General features: G+C 48.4%; 1 protein-coding gene across 3 annotated transcripts in view; it reads left to right on the top strand.

The window, feature by feature from the left end:
- LOC144139050 (uncharacterized) overlaps positions 1 to 18,383 on the top strand; it is a 36,357-nt gene that overhangs the window by 12,046 nt on the left and 5,928 nt on the right. For all 3 annotated transcript variants that reach the window (XM_077671541.1, XM_077671543.1, XM_077671542.1), the window contains exons 3-5: positions 8,438 to 8,585; positions 16,281 to 16,469; positions 18,210 to 18,332. In XM_077671541.1, the coding sequence (XP_077527667.1) occupies positions 8,438 to 8,585; positions 16,281 to 16,469; positions 18,210 to 18,332 (460 nt within the window). The remainder of the gene's footprint in view (positions 1 to 8,437; positions 8,586 to 16,280; positions 16,470 to 18,209; positions 18,333 to 18,383) is intronic.

Below are 18,383 nucleotides of genomic sequence, written 5' to 3'. Positions count from 1 at the left end.
TGCTCAGAATGCACCTAGCGTGCACGAGCGGGTTTTGGTAGTGACAGGTGCTTGTCAGGTTGTTGTGGGGCAGTCTGTGCGTAAGAGAAAGAATGATCCCGAGAAGGTCGTCGCGTTCGCGGGCCGCCATTGCGCTCCAGCATCAGCTCTGCGCTCACGCGGCCAGCGCGCAGCATTGCCTTACGTTGGGGCATTGAAGAGGCATGGCCACTTGGCCTATGGTACAGGAAGCGAAGTCGTATTTTGCGATACCACTCCGTCTTCCCCGAAGTTGTGTTCGCCTCATGGGGCTAAATTGTCGAGACTTGCGTTGACATTGCAACGCTACGCGGTCTGGATCATCTGCAGAGGGGGCGGGAAGTACGCGAATGCACTCCCCTGCTTTCAGATTGTTGCTTGGGGAGGCTAGTATTGAATTGCCTCCGAGCCTTAACACCGCCACGACGGACGTGAACGTTCCCGTTCACCCGTCCTTTTTCGTTGGTGGTGTGTGTGTGTGTGTGTGTGTGTGTGCCGTGGTTGTGCGCGACGAGAGGCCTTGAGGGCTCGATCCGTGCACCGAATTGATCGATCCGTGCACCGAACTGAACTTTCTGTGCACCGCAAGTGAGCGAAAGCACAGCCGAACATTCTTGAAGGGACGTTATCAGGCTACGCCGTCAAGGAGGACAGTTGCGCGCGTGCGCATAGTAGCAATGCAAACTTTCTTAACGTTTTACTTTTGTGGACTGCGAAATTGCCCGTGTTCTTTGCCAGTCCTTATTCCTTTTGTTCTTGTTGTCGAGTGCCGGAGTAATTGTGCGAGTTTGCAGTTATAGCGCGCATCAGTGTTTTAGGTTGAGTTGTCTCGTTGTTCGTGGCGTTTACGCGCTCCGGAGACACGACCCAATTTCTTTTACCCGCACTTAGTGTTTTTAGCATTTTTGGTGTGTTTCCGGTTTGCTAGAGTATTCCGTCCTGTTGAACGGCTAGTGAATAGGTTGTGTTTGTAGATTAGGGGAGACAGAGTTCGGATCAGCTGAACTGCAGAAATAGCAGGGGGCTCATTTGTGGTTATACCCAGCTCCTTCCACGTGTTTTTTTTTTTTTTATCCCGCTGTTATTGCGGAAGGAGAGTTGAAACGAGTGGCCCTTTTAAATTCTTTTCGGATTGACTGAACCAAGAGGCCCAGTAACCCTCTTAAAGGGGGGAGTTGTAAGGTCCACATATGAGTTAGCGGCCAGGTGCCCGGGCTGCGCGTGATAACGCGCCGCTCTGTCTGGCGACGTAGCACTGCCGACACTGCGCTGCAGCCACCGCTAATTCGTCGCGGCGTGCGCGGGAGACGGATTGTCTGGCCCTTCGCATTCCTCAAGGATAATCCCCCATTGAGAGGGCAGACGGCGGCGCCGGATTCCAGGAACGCCTGCCGGACCCGCTGGGATTACCGGCGTCTCCATTGTTGTCGCGCCCTGGTCAGCATGACGCACTGTCGCCGTCTTTCGTTTTCGCCCCGCGGGGTCGCTCGAACTTGCTCGTCTACGAGCGTGCCGTTGACCCGAAGGTGGCGGCGCCTCAATGAATATTCCGTGGCGTGCTGAGTGACAGCTGTCTACATGTATTTGGGCACGCCCATACGCGTGTACGAACGCTACAGGGGCGTTCCCGAGAGAGTGTGATCTCGAGGTTATATAAGACCCAACTTGGCCGTTGGAAATCGTTCTTGTCTGAGCGCTGAGCTGGCAGTTCCCGGCGAGACAAGGAGTCTCGACCGTTAACGCTAGGTTGGGATTTGTGAGCCCCCTAGTCGAGGTTAAGATCGCGTCGGAGGTTAAGGGTGCAGCGCCGCACCGGGCAACTAGACGGATCTTTGCGTCGTTTCTCGAGCGGTTTGTGTACGCTCCGAGAGTAGGAGAGTAAGACGAAGTTAGACGAGTGATTTGTGCGCACTCGGAGTGAGCGTCTAGCTGAAGTTTGCAGTTTTTCTTTTTATTTCTCATGTACCCAGTTTTCATACTGTAAATAGCTGTACATAAACTTCCGTTTCACTTAATCAACTTCAACGCCTCGAGTTCGTCAATTCGACCGCCGTCTTCAAGAACTTCAACACCATCACCCAGCCAGCCTCCTGCCAAATCAACCGGAGCCCGGGCGATTGGGTTCCTGATCGACACCGGACTTCGGGGAAACGATCTTCACTATGGGCTTCGAAAATTTTCGCATATTAAAGCGTAATCATTATCATAATAATAATAATAATAATAATCGTCATCATAATCATCATCATCATTAGGGCCCCAAGGATGCAGTAGCCCCGGGCCCCAAAGTTTGCTAATCCGGCACTGCAACCAACGTGGGTGCTTTCTCTTATCTCAAGATGGTGTACGAGCTATTTTTCTTGCTTTGATATATTTGCGCCTGATGCAGGGAAAACTTGTCCCTTACCGAAACAGGCTTCCGCAAATAAATCTAATTGAAAAATGTAGTTTGCATGGGTTTCGATAGTAGCTGGGCATTCAAGCCATGGTTCATTGTCACCTGATATTGCAATATAGTTTTTGGACATTCAATGTATGTGTCGGTGCCTCGAACTTGAAAAAATTGCGAAACTGGATTTCCTCAAGCAATTGCGAAATGACACATAACCGCACACGGCAAAAGAAGTTTCATAAAGCAATACAGTACATACCTAAACACACAGTATTTGTCAAAACCTTAGCATGTAAGCTTAGCACCAATAATTTTGCGAGTTTGCTGATATTCTCGGTAGGCTATAATTAAGCACCTATCCTCCAAACCCACAAAGATAATGTTTTGTCTTATTTTCTTCGACTGCAGAGTGATTATTTTCTGCTTCCCTTTCTGCTTCAATATATGACGCGAGGGGGGCGCGGTCAATAAGAAGCTACAAGCACGAGATAATCACCAGCGCGCCAACTCTGCAAGCGGAGCGGCGTTGCCGCCGATTGCGCCAGCGCGCCGTCTCCACAGGTGTGTTGACCAGCAGACAGCAAAAGGGCGGCGTGGTTCCCCTCGCGTCAATTTACCGGAGCGTGAGGCAATCGCGAAGAAGCGAGCGATAGCGGCATGTGTGCGGTACTGGTAGGCCGCGCCTGCGCTGTGGGCGGTCTCGACAGCAGGCGCCGCGTAACCAGACGGCGCAGCGTTTAATTTTGGCCACCGCTCCTGCGGTCCGTTTACTTCAGCTCACGGCTGTACGTTTCCCATGGATTAGCGCCGTCGCGTAAAAACTGTGCGGTTGATTATGTTGCTTTCAGGGACCATTGCCTGGTCTCCTTTTTGTTGGGAGGGAGGAGACACGGTTATAACAAGTTTGACTGAAATTTATGGAAATACAATGTGTAAATATTAAAAGATGAGAAGCTTACTGAGGCGGTGAGAGAAAGTTTTGACAGGAACACAAGACTGGAAAAACAAAGCTGGGGGAGAAAATGCGAGTTGTTTAAGCAAGAAAGCAAAATGTGCGCGATAGGGAGGGGGACAGTTTTGACTCGTTTAGAAAGAGAAGAGGAAACTAAGGTTAAATAATCATCTGAGGCAACTACTAATCCTTGAATGTGAAATGCCGGCTGTGTTTATTGAAGACATAGCATTGATAAAAAGCAAGCTCGAAGCTCTAGTTAAAGAGCGATTTCAAGGAGCAACGGTGAGGGCGAGGGGAGAAAGGATTCTGGCTGGGGAAACGCCTACTAAAAGGGCTTTAAGTGACAAAAAGAAATACGCAAAAGGTAATGCAATTGAAGAAATTGTGTGGCAAGGAGAGCTGACCCATGAGCGGGAGGTAATAAAGCCGGCATTCGTTGAGCCTTATATCGAGCTTTTCAGCCCCGCGTCCCCGAGAATTTGATTTTAAAGACGATTTCCTTTCACTAATGCCTCGTTTAGAGGATAATGTTAGATATGAATTAGAAGAGCCCGTGTCATTGAGAGAAATCGAGGAGGCAATTTCAGATTTAAAAAAGAGTAAAACGCCAGGCCCTGATAGACTGGGCGCAGAATTTTATAAGCATTTTACTGACAGCGTGGCACCTTTCCTTTTTCATGTATTTGCCGAGGCGTACGACACTGGTGTTTTGCCTCCATCGTTCTCTCGTACGCAGACTGTGCTCATACCGAAAGCTCACGATTGCTGTAAAAGGCAGTCACAGTCACTAGCTATCGTCCAATAACGCTAGCTAACGTCGACTACAAGATACTCATGAAAGTCATAGCACAAAGATTACAACGAGTTATTACAAGTGTTGCTGGACCGCACCAGACGTGTGGAATCAAGGGTAGGAGCATAACTACAAATATTCATGTAGCCCGCACAGTACTGGAAAGTAGCGATCTGCATGGTTGCAAAGTTGGTATGCTCGAAATCGACTATGAGGAAGCGTTCGACAGAGTGTGCCATGATATATTGTTTTGTATTTTGGAACATATAAAGGTTGGTAGTGGGGTCATAGAAGGAGTGCGCATGGCCTATCGTGAAGGCTTCACGCAGTTGGCAATTAATAAGGAGGTGAAAGAATGTATCCCAGTGCTGTCTTCTGCCCGACAAAGGTGCCCGGCTTCACCCCTACGTTTTTGTATTTTCTTGGAGCCTTACTGTTTGAAAGCTATCAACGATGCTGAAATAACTGGGTTTCATCTTCACTCAAGCGAAGTGATGTTGTTAACGAACGCAGATGATGTGGCGCTTTTTTGTAAAGATAAGCAAAGCATCACAGGAGCGATCAATGTAACTAAACAGTTTTGTAGGGTAATAGCAAGTGCAGTGAACTGGACAAAATGTGAAGGTTTTTGGCATGCTGGGTGGGAATCAACGCCGCGGGATTTTGCAAATGTCATCTGGACGGTGATGCCGACGCGGTATCTAGGAGTACCGTTGAACAGCTATGCGAGTAGCAATGAGTACTGGGAAGCGGAAACAGAAAAAAATTCCCCCGCATTTCCCCGAGGGGGAGAATGTGAAAGTGCGAATGCACGGTTGTCGGCCCGCTTGCGGCGCTTGCGCTCGGCCCCCGCAGCCCACCGCCTTCTCTTCCATCTCTTCCATCGGGTTTGTAGTATCACGTGTACACCACGCAGTTATCAAGCCGCTATAACGCCGCTGAGTCGCCAACGCACGCCGCTGACGACGTAGTTTGAATGCGTTAAAGATATAAGGCGCGTTACTCACTCTGATATCAGCGTGGCTTCCGTGGCTTAGTCGGTAGCGCGTCGCGCTGCGGCCGCAAAGTCCTCGGATCGAAACCTGGCGCCGGATGCTGTTTCTTTTTTAAATGTAGAGGAGCACTGCGGACGCCAACGCCGCCGACGCCGCCGCCGCCGCCGCCGCCGGCGGTGGATGGTTTGGGGTCGCTTATAAAGAGCATTCGCTCTTAAAAGTGCGCGAGAAAGGGGCAAAGTGGGAAGGGCGCGCGCTATCTGTATTTGCGCGCGCCACAGTGTGTAATCTTTTTCTTCTCGCGAAACTGTGGTATGTGCTGCAAGCCATACACTGTTCCTGAACGCAAGTGCAAAAGATACATCGTGTTTTTGCTGTGTTTATTTGGGGTTCTACGTGGGAACGCATCGGCCGAAGTAATCTTTATAGGCCTGTAAGGAAAGGCGGTGTTGGATTGGCCCATGTTTTCGTAAGGCAGATTGTCAACGGTTTTTACTATTGCGGGACGTAAAACATCCATTCTTGAGGACTTACGTACAAACTACAGTATGAAACTTAATTCCAGGTTTTAATGTGTCAACATGCAATGAAACATATGCCGTTAAGGGCTACTGGAAAGAGTGGTGCAATCTTTTAAATTTATCTCCTTTAGTGTTACCATGAAGTATTTGGCGAATGTATCGAGGAAAACATTAACGAAAAACGTGAACGAAATGCTCTTTCCAGTACCTCTGTATCGTTCATTGTATGGGGCAGGCGGTGGCCAAGATGTTTTGTCGTGGGTTAAAAATATGGTAGTCCCTGCCGCGGTAAAAACACTTTTCTTTAAGCTGCCCACCGGCACACTTTCCGTTGGCGCATGGATGAAGGAAATAAGGCTTTTCCTTGGCTGGTCCTCAACGTGCACTCTGTGGAAAAAACCCGAAAGCAGCGAACACATTTTCATGGAGTGCTGAGATGCCATAATTTTCTGGGATGTTCTACAGAGAACGATAAAGAAAATCTTCCTGTAACGCCGCATGGGATACGTTTCTTGGCAGTGTAAAAAAGATGAAGTGCCGTACGACATGATAATGATCCTAGGGTTGCACGCACTTTGGCGCTCCCGTATTGCCATGCGCCACTGGGATGGGAATGCTATAACGGTGAGCAAGTATTTCTCACACAGTGTAACCAGTCTACTTGAAGTGTATCGTTTGCTGGAACCTGAACTCGAATGGTTATGTGTATTGGAAGAGCTGTCAACATTTGATGTTTATTTTAAATCTTTCCGCCAACCAGAGTATGGGCGGCGGTTTTTAATCCGGTGTTGACGCATGTCCGTTTGTAACAAAAAAGGCAATGAACAAAAAAGGGTTCGTGGCTGAATCGGTAAAACAACCGGCTCTCGCTTAGTTACTCTATTAGTTCCTGGTTCGATTGCTGGCGGTGCCAAGCTTCTTTTATTTGTTCGCGCTGGTTTTCTGGTGCCACAAACGGTCGCCAAAGAACCTTTCGGGGGTAGAGGTAAAAAGCTTTGCTTTAAAAAGGCTGGTTCGAGGCACGACGGGAATTTTTTTGGGGGGAAGAAACCAGGTTGGCAGAGTTTTTAGATTTAGAAGGTGTCCGATTACCCATACGGCGGCAGCAATGTGGGCAGTGTGGAACATGGGCTAAGGTTTGTCTATCGCAATGTCGGCTGTGCGTATGCGCTTCCCCTTTCTTGTGCTAAAGAGTACTTTAGACAAACGGCCATGCGCCTCAGCGTGCTCCTGATAGAGAATAAATTGGCCTTGAAAGGACCGCTATCGTCTCCTCTCGGGGCGAATTGCAGCTGGGGCCGGTACAGGGGTGGTTGCATGCCAACTTTTGTGTTAAAAGAGGGAGTTAAGGCATGCACAGCAATTGACTAGGCGGACAGCCGAAGCGTTCCAGATAAGCCTGAGGGGTGACTATTCTGTCAGTCAGCCTACTATCTCCTTAGACGCGAAATGATTGTCTATATCGACATTTGGACACGCGCACACTTTAGAGTAGTTGTATTCGTTCTTATTTGGTTTGACCCGTCTGTTTTTGTTTTTTAATACGCATGCATGGTCCGGTCAATGCGAGGTTATAAGCTCTTACGTTTTCGCTCATCCTTCTGTTCTGTTTGTCCAAAGTTTAAGATGCGACGCATCTCTTTAACTCACCTTGTCCCGCGTCGTTTTCGCGGCGTAGTCCGCATCCTCGGCGCGGCAGCTGTCGCTCCGCCGCTCACACCGCAGCGCCATCTGTGCGTCAGCGCGGTCAGCTCGCTCCCGTCGCCGTGCCAGCTGTGCGTTAGCGCGCCGCTTTCGCTCGCACTTGCGCTCGGTTAACACATGCGCATGCGCGGCTATGCGCTGCTATGCGGTGCTCTCTCTCAATCCGCTGCATATAAACGCGATAAGTTCGGCGCTCCGCTCAGTCGTTCCGCCGCCGGCGCTCCGATGACATTGTCCGATGATTTGAATAACCCAACGGCAACCCCCGATGCGTCGCATCTCCCCATGGTTCCCCTCGCGGGAAGATGGTGTAAATTTTTATTGTTGCGTTTATCTAAGGTTTGGCCATGTATTCTTAACGGTACTCTGCTAATTACATTGTGCCGTTCTGAACAATGACATGAATGGCTAGCAGTTGCGGAACCGCAGCGATGGCTCAGAGGTACAGCACTCGCCTCGTACGCGGGAGGTACCGGGTTCGAATCCTGGTACCTCCGGGCACCCACCGGTTTCTTAAATGGGTACAGGCCTCCCTGATCGAGTGTGGACCCTGTGAATTCACGTCTGAATTCACCCTGTGAATTCACCCTTGCGAGGGGCCCCTGACCCTTGACCAGGTGGCGGGGCCCGCGGCCATCGTTCGGCGTTGCGCCATTGCCGGCGGTGAAAGAGTCTTGCGGCATGTTCTCCCACAGGCGGTGGCGAGTTGAGCGTCCACCGTGGCCCTGGAAGGCGCCAGGTGCATTCGTATGCTGTGGTTGCGCCGGGCACCTACCGGTAAAGTAGGTACAAGCGACTCCACAGCCTGGCGCTAGGCCCTTCTGTGGGAATACAACGCTTGGGAAGCTCACCCGGCTTCCACCGCAAATCGCCCCTACGGTGAGCGGCGGCTGCAAAACTGCGGTTGCGCTGCGGTTCCATCGCTGCGGTTTCGCACTTACATAGATTATGCTTCCCCAATGCGCAAGCAGGTTTGGAAGCTTCACTCTACGTCAACCAGCACCCAGGATTGTGGTCTGGCAATTTTTAATTCTCTCGGGATTTTATTCTCTCGTGCAGGAAGCAATTCGTGCCGTCTTTGTTTATCTCCATCACCCACGTCTCTTACGATGACCGAAGTCGTCACGACTGTCGAATTCTTCCACCGACGTGGCTCGACACACCGAAAAACTTGAAGCAGCCAGATTTCACATATGGCCGGTCACTGGTGAGAAAAAAAAGTGCCACACTTTTCTCTGCGGATCGCCATCAGGCCTTCATCTCTCCTTCACCCAAAAGAAAATCATTTCTCAGAGCTGAGTAGCACTTTGAGAAATCGCTCTCGGGTGACTGCAGCCTAAGAATCCAACGACAAATCAGTCTCCCCAAGTGTGCATATTTCGTCAATGAAGAGGCACAGCTAACGAATGGAAAACCTAAACAAATTGAATTGGCACTAGAACAAATACGCGGTGCATGCCTGCGCGCTCTCGTCCCCGCATAGTTTTTTCTTACTCTAATCACATTCTCGGACCACAATGACCACCGCTTTAGGGAAGAAAGTACTTGGTTTTGTGTGAGGTTTGAATGGTGGTCTCCGGAGGAGCAGCCAAGACTTCTACCCACAGGGCAAACCCGGCGCCCTGGCAGACAGCGAATGTTTTAGCTTGATGACAGCGTCATTGCAGGTGCACGTGGCAGCCCGTGCGTAAAACGGATGCTCGCGGAGGCCAGCGGAGACTGCAGAAAAGCTACTAGTTCTCTGCCACTATGCCTTGCGCCTTATTCGAGTTAACAGACGATGAACAAATATCAAATTCGTTTTCCGCCACTTGCACCAAAATAACGAATGTTTAATGTATGCAACAATAAGGGAACAGCTAATCAATTTTTGGATTTCAGCCCAACATTTAAAATATGCGTAGCAGAGAAAAATGATTCGTCCCTTTTCTGAACAAAGTTAAAACGACGAAGTTTGTTAGTAAATATAAAATTCGGAATGACAACAGGCCTTTGTCGCTATTGGCATCCCTTTCGCCTGACAAACTTCGGTGTCCGCCTGATACTCACGAGCACACGAGCACGCTCACTGGCTCATGCACGGAAAACCACCCGTTCTTCGAGCGAACGAATCACCCATCGCCTACCCATAGATCTCATTTCATTTAATCGTAACCAGAGCTTATTAAGATGGGGTTTATGGTACGGCGCTTACCACACAGCTTATCCGCCGAACGAAGCACAGGTGACCTATTTATTGACCAACGAATGTGATTTCAGGTCATCATCATAAAAACTTCTTACGTATGGTTTACTGTAGGATATTTAGCATACAGCTTTTCGGCCGAACGAATAACCTGTGTCCCATGCATAGACCTGCGAACGTCACGTAGTCATCTTAATCAGAGCTCCTTAAAGTGAGCTTTACCGCATGGTGTTTAGCATCAGCTCTTCGGCAGAACGAATCCCGCATGTTCTACCAATAGGTTTGCAATCGTCAATTCAGGTCGTCATCATCCACCAAGCCCTCTTAAGTGGGTTTTTCTGTATGGCGTTTAGACGACAAAATTAGCAGTGGCTTTGCTCGACTTTTCCAGGATATACGTAGCCTGAGCTAAGGTACAGCTGGTTATTCTAAGCTTTCCTGGTTGTGTAAGATAAGCTTGATTATCATGATTACTTCTGCGTCAATGCCACACATGGTATTGGCGGTGAGATGTTTGAGTGGCGCCCCCTGGCTCTGACGTCAGCTTAGGGACTCGCTCCGCTGTCGTCTGCTACACTCCGCTTGTGACAGGCAGCAGCGCCTGTGCTACGAATCATCCGCTTTGATGCTTTAGTGCATCAAAAAGTGCATTTATAGTAATTCAGGTATTTTTACCAGCCTCTGACATACGAATAATTTCAAGCTGTGTCCCCACAAGTTTGCAACACACGAGGAGAGAGAGAATAACTTTCTTCTGAGCAACGGTCAGAACATCGTCTGTAACTTGACATTACTAGCTTATATGCGAGGTTCAGCCCTCATATCTCCTCGATAATTATTCAAAATTCGTAGGTTTCGATACAGTATTTTTGGGATGCTCTTATGAAGACTGAACAGTCTAATGCGACGTGCCAAGCAGAGGGCCCCTACACGCGCATTGCATTGCAAGAAATAAAGCGGCTGCCTATATCTTTCGTTTTTGACTTGTATCAGGTTGATGTTTTTTTGTTTTTTTACTGGGCTCAGCGCATTATTTTTTCCGCACCGTCACAAACGTATATTAGTAGGTTTTGGGATGCTGGGGAGGATCACAAAGATCGTGTGGATATTTTCTTCAGGCTGTATGGCATACATTTCCTTCTTCACAGATTCGCTTTCGTTATGGCTGCGTGCGAGAAGATGCATATTCTCTCCGTGCGTTGTTTATTCACATGCAAATAAAATGAAAAGGTTTGTGCTACGCCACCGCGATCGCGCTCCAGACAATGTACGTTGTCCAAAGTACTCGAAGGCGGCTTTTGTGCTCCGAATTTCTACCGTAACCATCGTAATCATAACGAGCTGACTTTCAACCCAAACAATTATGACATGATTACGGTGTTAAAGGTGTGATATACTAGGTAACCAATGCAATGAATGGTGTACGTGCATATATTGCAAGAATCGAAACCGACGAATATTTCCAAAGATTTCTTTATTGCTTGACACCCCTTCCAAAGAAACAAATCCTAGTCTATTCAGGATGGCGTTCTATGAATCGAAGAAAATTACTCTTACTCTCTTGTACACGACTGAGGACCCCGCCCACTAATCAGTTCGATTTTACTGCTAAATTAAGTTTTCCCCTCCGCCTCCTCCTCCTCTTGAGCGCAGTTTCCCAATGTCGCATGAAGAATCTGTCGAGGATCCAGTTCTCACTGAATTCAGAAGAAAAATAAGGAGAAAGGATGAAAAGTACGAAGTTTGTCTTCCCTGGAAGGATAACGCTCCGGAGCTTGATTCCAATGTAAAGGAAGCGAAAGATCGGCTTGCCAAGCTCACGCGACGTCTTCAGAAAAACGAAGAGCTTCTCATTCGGTACGATGCGACAATACGCGAATATGTTGAGAACAACTTCGCCGAACCCGCAACGACACAAGAAGCAGCCGGTCCAGTCTACTACCTGCCGCACCGAGCAGTCATCCGCAACGACAGGGAAACAACCAAGACTCGAATTGTCTTGGACGCGTCATCTAGTTCACCTGGAAAACTGTCACTGAATGACGTGTTACACTCTGGTCCGAACCTAAATCCATCGGTACTTTCCCTGCTTCTGAAGTTCAGGATGTACAGAGTCGCCGTAACAGCCGACATAGAGAAAGCATTCTTGCAAATTTTGTTGTCGGAGAACGACCGTGACGCACTTCGGTACTTTTGGTATGAACACCCGCCGACTCCTGGACAGACCTTGCCGAAACAACTTGTCTGGAGAATGAACCGTGTTCCCTTTGGTGCTACCTCAAGTCCCTTTCTACTGAGCGCCACGCTGCACTACCATTTTGAAACTTCGACAGGTCCGCATGATGAACTTACAAAGGCCAAGAAAAATCAATTTTACGTTGACGATTTTGTGACAGGCGCCGACTCTACCGAGAATGCCTTGTTGTTATGTGACAATGCAGCCAAAGTCATTAGCAAAGCAGGCATGCACCTCAGAAAATGGACGACTAATGAACCGCAACTGAAGGCCGCTACTGAAGGGGACAACACTGTTAACTCTGATGTTGAGTTCACGATCCCTCAAAGGAAGAAAGTTCTAGGCGTGTTAAGGCACCCGGACGAGGATACCTACGGGTTCGACACGTCTGAAATTATGCAACTGGTAGCCTCAATTCCAAGCACGCAGAGGAATATGCTGAAAATCACAGCCAAAATGTACGATCCATACGGCCTTATTACTCCGTACACAGTGAAGGCCAAGGTACTCTTTCAGAGGGCGTGGAAGAGGAAGGCGAACTGGGACGGAAATTTGCCGGATGACTTAAAAACTGAATGGGACAAGTGGTGCGAAGACCTTCGTCTTCTTAACGTGATACAGGTACCACGCTTTGTGCTGTCAAATGAACCCAGCAAAACAACCTTCCACGTGTTCTCTGATGCAAGCACCTCAGCTTATGGATCTGCAGTCTACGTGCGAGTCGAAACTACCAGTGGCATAATGACTAGACTGCTCATAGCCAAGACAAGAGTCGCCCCCGTGAAAACGCAGACCCTACCAAGGTTGGAACTTCTTGGGGCTCTAACAGCAGTTCGGCTGATGTCAACCGTACAGAAGGAGTATGGTACCCGCGGCCAAGTTTCGTTCTGGACAGACTCATCTGCGGTTCTAGGATGGTTGAACTGGAGCCCAGGAAAGTGGAATACGTTCGTGGCAAACAGAGTGAGTGAGATCCATTCCCTAACCGATATTGACCAGTGGCGTTACTGCCCGACAGATCAGAACCCTGCAGATTTACTAACGCGGGGAATATCGGCTAAGAAATTGCAAGAAAGCAAACTTTGGTGGGAAGGACCTGACTGGCTGCTCAAAGGAAGTGACAAATGGCCAAATAGAACATTTCGCGGCGAACCGTATGCGGAAACCACAGAAGAACGGACACAAGTTTTACCCGTAACTGAAAGGAATATTTCCGAGCTTTTTGACCTCGCAAGGATCAACAACCTGACAATGGTATTGAACATCATGGCTTGGATAATGCGGTTTGTCCACAATTCTCGTAACCCTTGCGGAAAAATAACTGGACCTCTAATCACTTGCGAAACTGAAAACGCCAAGAAATTTTGGATTTACAAAGCTCAAGAACGGGCGTTTCGTCCTCAATATTTGACCCATCCAGTTATCAGCAAATTTTTGCCCTACCGTGATGAGGATCGTTTGATCAGAGTGGAAGGACGGCTACAGAATTCCGTCTTCACGACCAGCGAGCAACACCCAATCGTACTTCCTCCAGACGACGAATTTAAAAGATTAATAATTGAAAACGAGCACAGACGGCTTTTTCACGCCGGCGTTCGAGATACGTTGGTGCAGTTACGTGAGCAATATTGGATCATCAGAGGTCGTCAAATGGTTAAAAAAGTGATCAGTCAGTGCAGTACATGCAAGAGACATTCAGCGAAGGCAATGAGCGAGCCATTCGCCCCTCTCCCAAGGGATAGAGTCACCAAATGCGAACCGTTCAGTATCATTGGAGTTGACTTTACTGGACCATTGTACCATCGAGAAGGAGACGGAGGCAAGAAATGTTACATTGTCATCTTCACTTGTGCCGTCGTGCGAGCAGTACACCTCAAGCTTGTGCGAAGCCTCAGCACGCAAGACTTTTTAGATGCATTCCGTCGTTTTACAGCCAGGAGAGGAATATGCAAGACAGTGTATTCAGACAACAGCCTCACTTTCAAAAGAGCTTCGAAAGATTTGAAAACTATTTGAAGGACGATACGAGATGAGGGAACATTGAAGTACTTTAAGGAAAACCAAATCCACTGGAAATTCATAGCCGAACGAGCCGCCTGGTGGGGTGGATTTTGGGAAAGACTTATAGGAACGATCAAGGAATCACTGAGAAAAGTTTTAAAAGCTAATTGTTTTGACTATGATGAGCTGTACACTTTACTTATAGAAGTTGAAGCCATTGTAAACTCGCGGCCTCTGACTACCCTTTCAGCGTCCCTAGAGGAGGAACCCTTAACTCCCGCACATTTTTTGATCGGCAGAAGACTGCTGTCGGTACCGGACGGTGGAATCTTAGACATCCAGAAGAAGTCATCAGAAGAATAATTTCGGGGACGCTGGCGACGACGGAAAGAGTTACTAGATGCCTTTTGGAGTAGGTGGCGTAGAGAATACATACTGCAGCTGCCATCCGCCCACACTGTACATAATGCATCTTCAAGCGACGCTAAAGTTGGCGATATCGTCCTCATTGTGAACGAGAAAACACCTTGGTCGCTTTGGGATCTGGCGGTGATCGAAAAAACTTTTCCGGGCTCTGACAACAAAGTTCGTCTTTGCCTTCTCAAGAAGTCGGACGGATCTCGTATTCGACGTGCAGTGCAACATCTGTATCGCCTGGAAGCTTCGAGTTAATGCTCCTCTTTTCGCCGGCGGGAGGATGTTAGAAAATGTATTCTGGTTCGTAGCTTCAAATGAGGCACATACCTACGCAGAGATTGGACACCAGGTTCCCTACCAAATTAGTCTGAACGCACGCACAAACTTCTTCTTCTTTTCTTTGGGGTATGTGTCAATAAACACCTCATGTTCGATGGGACTGTTCGACGGGTTCTGGACTCTGGTCTTTTCGCAAAATCGCATATCTGAATATTGGGGAGATAAGGCTGTGACAAATGTACCAAATTTCCCTCCTGGTCTGAACAAACATAATGTTACAGTATCCTTACCATAGACGTAACTCGTTTTGCTCAATAAACCTCCATACTGGTTAGAAGCCTAGTATAAAACCAACACACAATGGGTTATCTTAGTGTCACTAAATAAGGTTATTTAGTGACACTAGGTCATCTGTAACTCAACCTAAAGGTTTTGCGGCCCATAGTGCATGTCGGCATATTTTCATGCTATTACAACGTAAAGTGATGAGATATAATAATTTCGATCGTTCGGCGAGGTCGCAAAAACTGTTTTTTCTTTCATATGACTACAGCAAATCGTAATGCCTTCTGGCAAATCCAACAGCCCCAAAGGCCTGGTATTTGTTTTGGTCTTGCATTTTCGCTGTTGTCGGTTATTAGCAGCTGGCAGCTCCCTTTGTTCTAAAGATTTCTGAACACTGAAGCTGACGCTTACTCCGACTCTTCGCGCTCCGCACAGGGCCGGCGTGGCAAAAACTGGGGTGGCGCCGGCAATGCTTCTTCCGCAGCGGTATCAAAAATTATACTTCAAATAGCGCCTTCAGCTGGTGTATGCGATTTCAAGTGTTTTATTATGATAAAAAGTTACGCACACGCAAAATCTGGTGCGAACAAGCACCAAACGCCAACCGAGCGCAAAGAAACAGCAGGGAGAGCGAGCCCGAGTGAAGCAGACGACAAATGCGAGAGTCCCTCAGCCGACGTCACGGAGGCGCGCTTCGTAGCGCCGCTCGTGGTCGAGCTCACCGCCAATACGCATTATGTGACACACAGTGACACATGCATTATCAATCAAGCGGCTCCGGCGCTGCGCCACCAATCGCCCCAGAGCTAAGCTGGTTCCACAGGTGCCCGCCAGAGTTGCTGCGACGCACGAGCCATCGATTACACACCCGGCCACTCCCCGCGTGATCATCAATTAGACCGGGCCACCTCGTGCGGAACGGAGGTCGACGAAGACGCTGGGCGAGTGGGGTGTGTGAGAGACGCCGGGTAGCGAGCAATGTTCTATGCACCGCGTGACGTCAAAGCTCCTCGCTCATTTGCAGCACGGCTCTCCAGGAGCCACGCCAAACTGCTCAACCTCGGCCCGTGTAGCTCACGCTACAAAATTGCGCTTCTAAGTGGGTTATTTCAAACTTGCTTTTAAAAACAACTGCATGTTGCTGCTCGAAAGCCTGGTTGTATCGTTACCTCGCTTAATTAGTTTTTGCAACTGTCTTCTGCTCTTTTAATGTATATTGTGCTCTATGTGCCATGTATCATGCTGCTCCTGTTGTCCCCAGAGGGGCTGCAGCACTTTAATGTAAGAAAAAGAAATAACTTTTTTCTTCGGAGTTACGGCTGTTTGTACCCAACCCGTTTCATAACTTCCGATTAAATCGGCAAGTGTCATTTCAATTATTTCTATGCTTTTTGCAATTTTTTACATTTGCAACGGTGTGACGCTGTTGGACGCCAGCTAGATTGTATTGAGTCTAAGGCTTTGTTAAATCGCTTTTTAAATTCTTCCCCCACTTGAAGCTGGAGGGCTGCAGCCTACTTTCGTTGTTGGCCAATGACGTCGGAATCCCCGTGGCAATCTCATTCTCGCTGAGCGGACGTATGTACAAGCCCCTCTTCGTAGGCTCCGCCTCACCAACGTTTCAAGAGTACGAGCTTTTCCGCCGATGCCAAACCTTTGACGGAAACTACTACGTGAGCCCGCCTCAGGTAACATCATTTACTAGTTGACTTCGGGGTCATGAAGGAACAAAACTACCTCTTAGGGGGAAACCAAGCTTGGGAGAACACCTGGTGGCCGGCGGAGCATTGGTAGAAGTGTGAAAGAAACCGCGTAGTTTTTTTTACGCCCATTGAAGGGGAGTGGCAGCCGCGTCCTGCCAACAGTATCGAAGGCCCGCCCATCGAAGCACCACGTCACTGCGCGTCCAAGCCAATAGTTAACAGGCGGAGACGGACCAAAAAATTGCTGTCAGCGGCAATTGCGGATATGCTTCCTGAAACGGGACGTCATGGCCTCTCCTAAGATTTCATTTTTTCATCATGACCACCAATATAGAACAGTCAAGGGATGGCTATCGCTGTGCGACTGCGATCTTTTTGGGAAGCACACTCTGTTGGCAGAAAAACGACAGATAACACTGCAGGTTGCTCATTTGAAGTCTAGGTTCGGCGAAGCTTCAGAGCTCGCTCCATCGTCGCACTGGAGTTTACTGAAGAAATAAATTTTCGAAGAGCTACACACGTATATGCCATAGGGTCTTCAGGATGCTGGCGGCTGCGTGATATTACTTCGTCGGATCAGATTTTTCTACACCATACGAGAAGCAGCTACTACATCGAACGTTTTGTCAGCAGTACCGACGGCATCATCTAAGAAGCCTAATACACTTCCCCATAAACTGATTGGTCGACCGAAAAGCTATGATAAGATCTCTCGACAAATGGCGCCTGCGCGAGGCAGGGCCTCAATTGTGTCAGGATGGTTGCTGGAAAATCGCAAAAAAGAAGTGGTTCTGCATCAGCCAATGCACGCCTCGAGCATGAAAAAAGACTGTAGTTTTATACCTTTATCTCGCAAACCACTTCTCGGTACACATTTAAACCGTCGGTAGATGCTTTGGCTTAGTGTGCGAGAAATGGCCGCGTGGGCTGATTCTAAGTTTTCAGTTTGGCTTTTTGAGATTTTTTGTGACTTGTGGTGACGTAGTTCTGATACGAGATAGATGTCGCGCTTCTTTTAACTTTCTTCAGGAACGGATGGTAAATTTGTATCACTAGGAGGCCTCGTATTGATCTTTCTTCCGACACACGTTCCCTTAACAGCACGTGCCATCGAAAAAGTTGCTCGCACTCCTGTATTAGCGTTCTTATTCATTACGCATAGGCGTCTCCAACCCGACGGACCTCTAAAGCCGGCGAAACTGGCGAAACCGTCCGCAAGGTGTGTGGCGCATGCGCGTTGAGGGAGAGTGACATCAGCGCCAAAGCGCGGGTACTCGGTATTGGGCGCGGAAGCGAGCCATATGCAAAAGAATGATGTCACTGTGGGGCACGGCCTCCCAAGTGTCTGTTCTTACGCGTTCATGATATGATTCTATGGTAGTTGGATTTTCCCTTTGTTTATTGTTTTATTAATATAAGTGTTGGTAATGAGTGAGATGTTTGGCACATTTACGAGACAACAGTGTCGTCCGTCCTATCCACTTAGAGCTTAACACCCCGTTTAGCCCCAACGGACATTTCTCTATCCACTTCATTCGTTCCGAAATTACGTTTACCTGTCTTTCGGGGCAGCTCTTCAACTCCACCGCAACCAACCAGGAACAAGACAGGAGGCTATCGATTTTTTGTGTGTAACATTATGCCACCACTTAGTTTCAATGTCGACAGCACCGACGCGGACGTCGACCTTCTTATTTGGCTGATGTTTCTCACCCCTTTTTTCAGATATGCAAGAACGTCACTCAGCTGACAAACAAGGTTAACACCTCTAAATTTGGCGTGTTCACGTTCGACACGTCTGTAGAAAGAACATTAACATTCGACAACGAGGAGACACTGAAGCAAAAGGTGAGCGCAAGACGTACGAAGATCGAAATTTCGTCATAATCATGCATTGTG

Source organism: Haemaphysalis longicornis, unplaced genomic scaffold (genome assembly GCF_048455015.1).
Source record: "Haemaphysalis longicornis isolate Haplotype H1 unplaced genomic scaffold, Haemaphysalis longicornis Haplotype H1 scaffold_5, whole genome shotgun sequence".
In the NCBI taxonomy this organism is placed as follows: Eukaryota; Metazoa; Arthropoda; class Arachnida; order Ixodida; family Ixodidae; genus Haemaphysalis; species Haemaphysalis longicornis.
The sequence above is the reverse complement of the archived record's forward strand: the minus strand, read 5'-3'. Positions and strand labels throughout refer to the sequence as shown.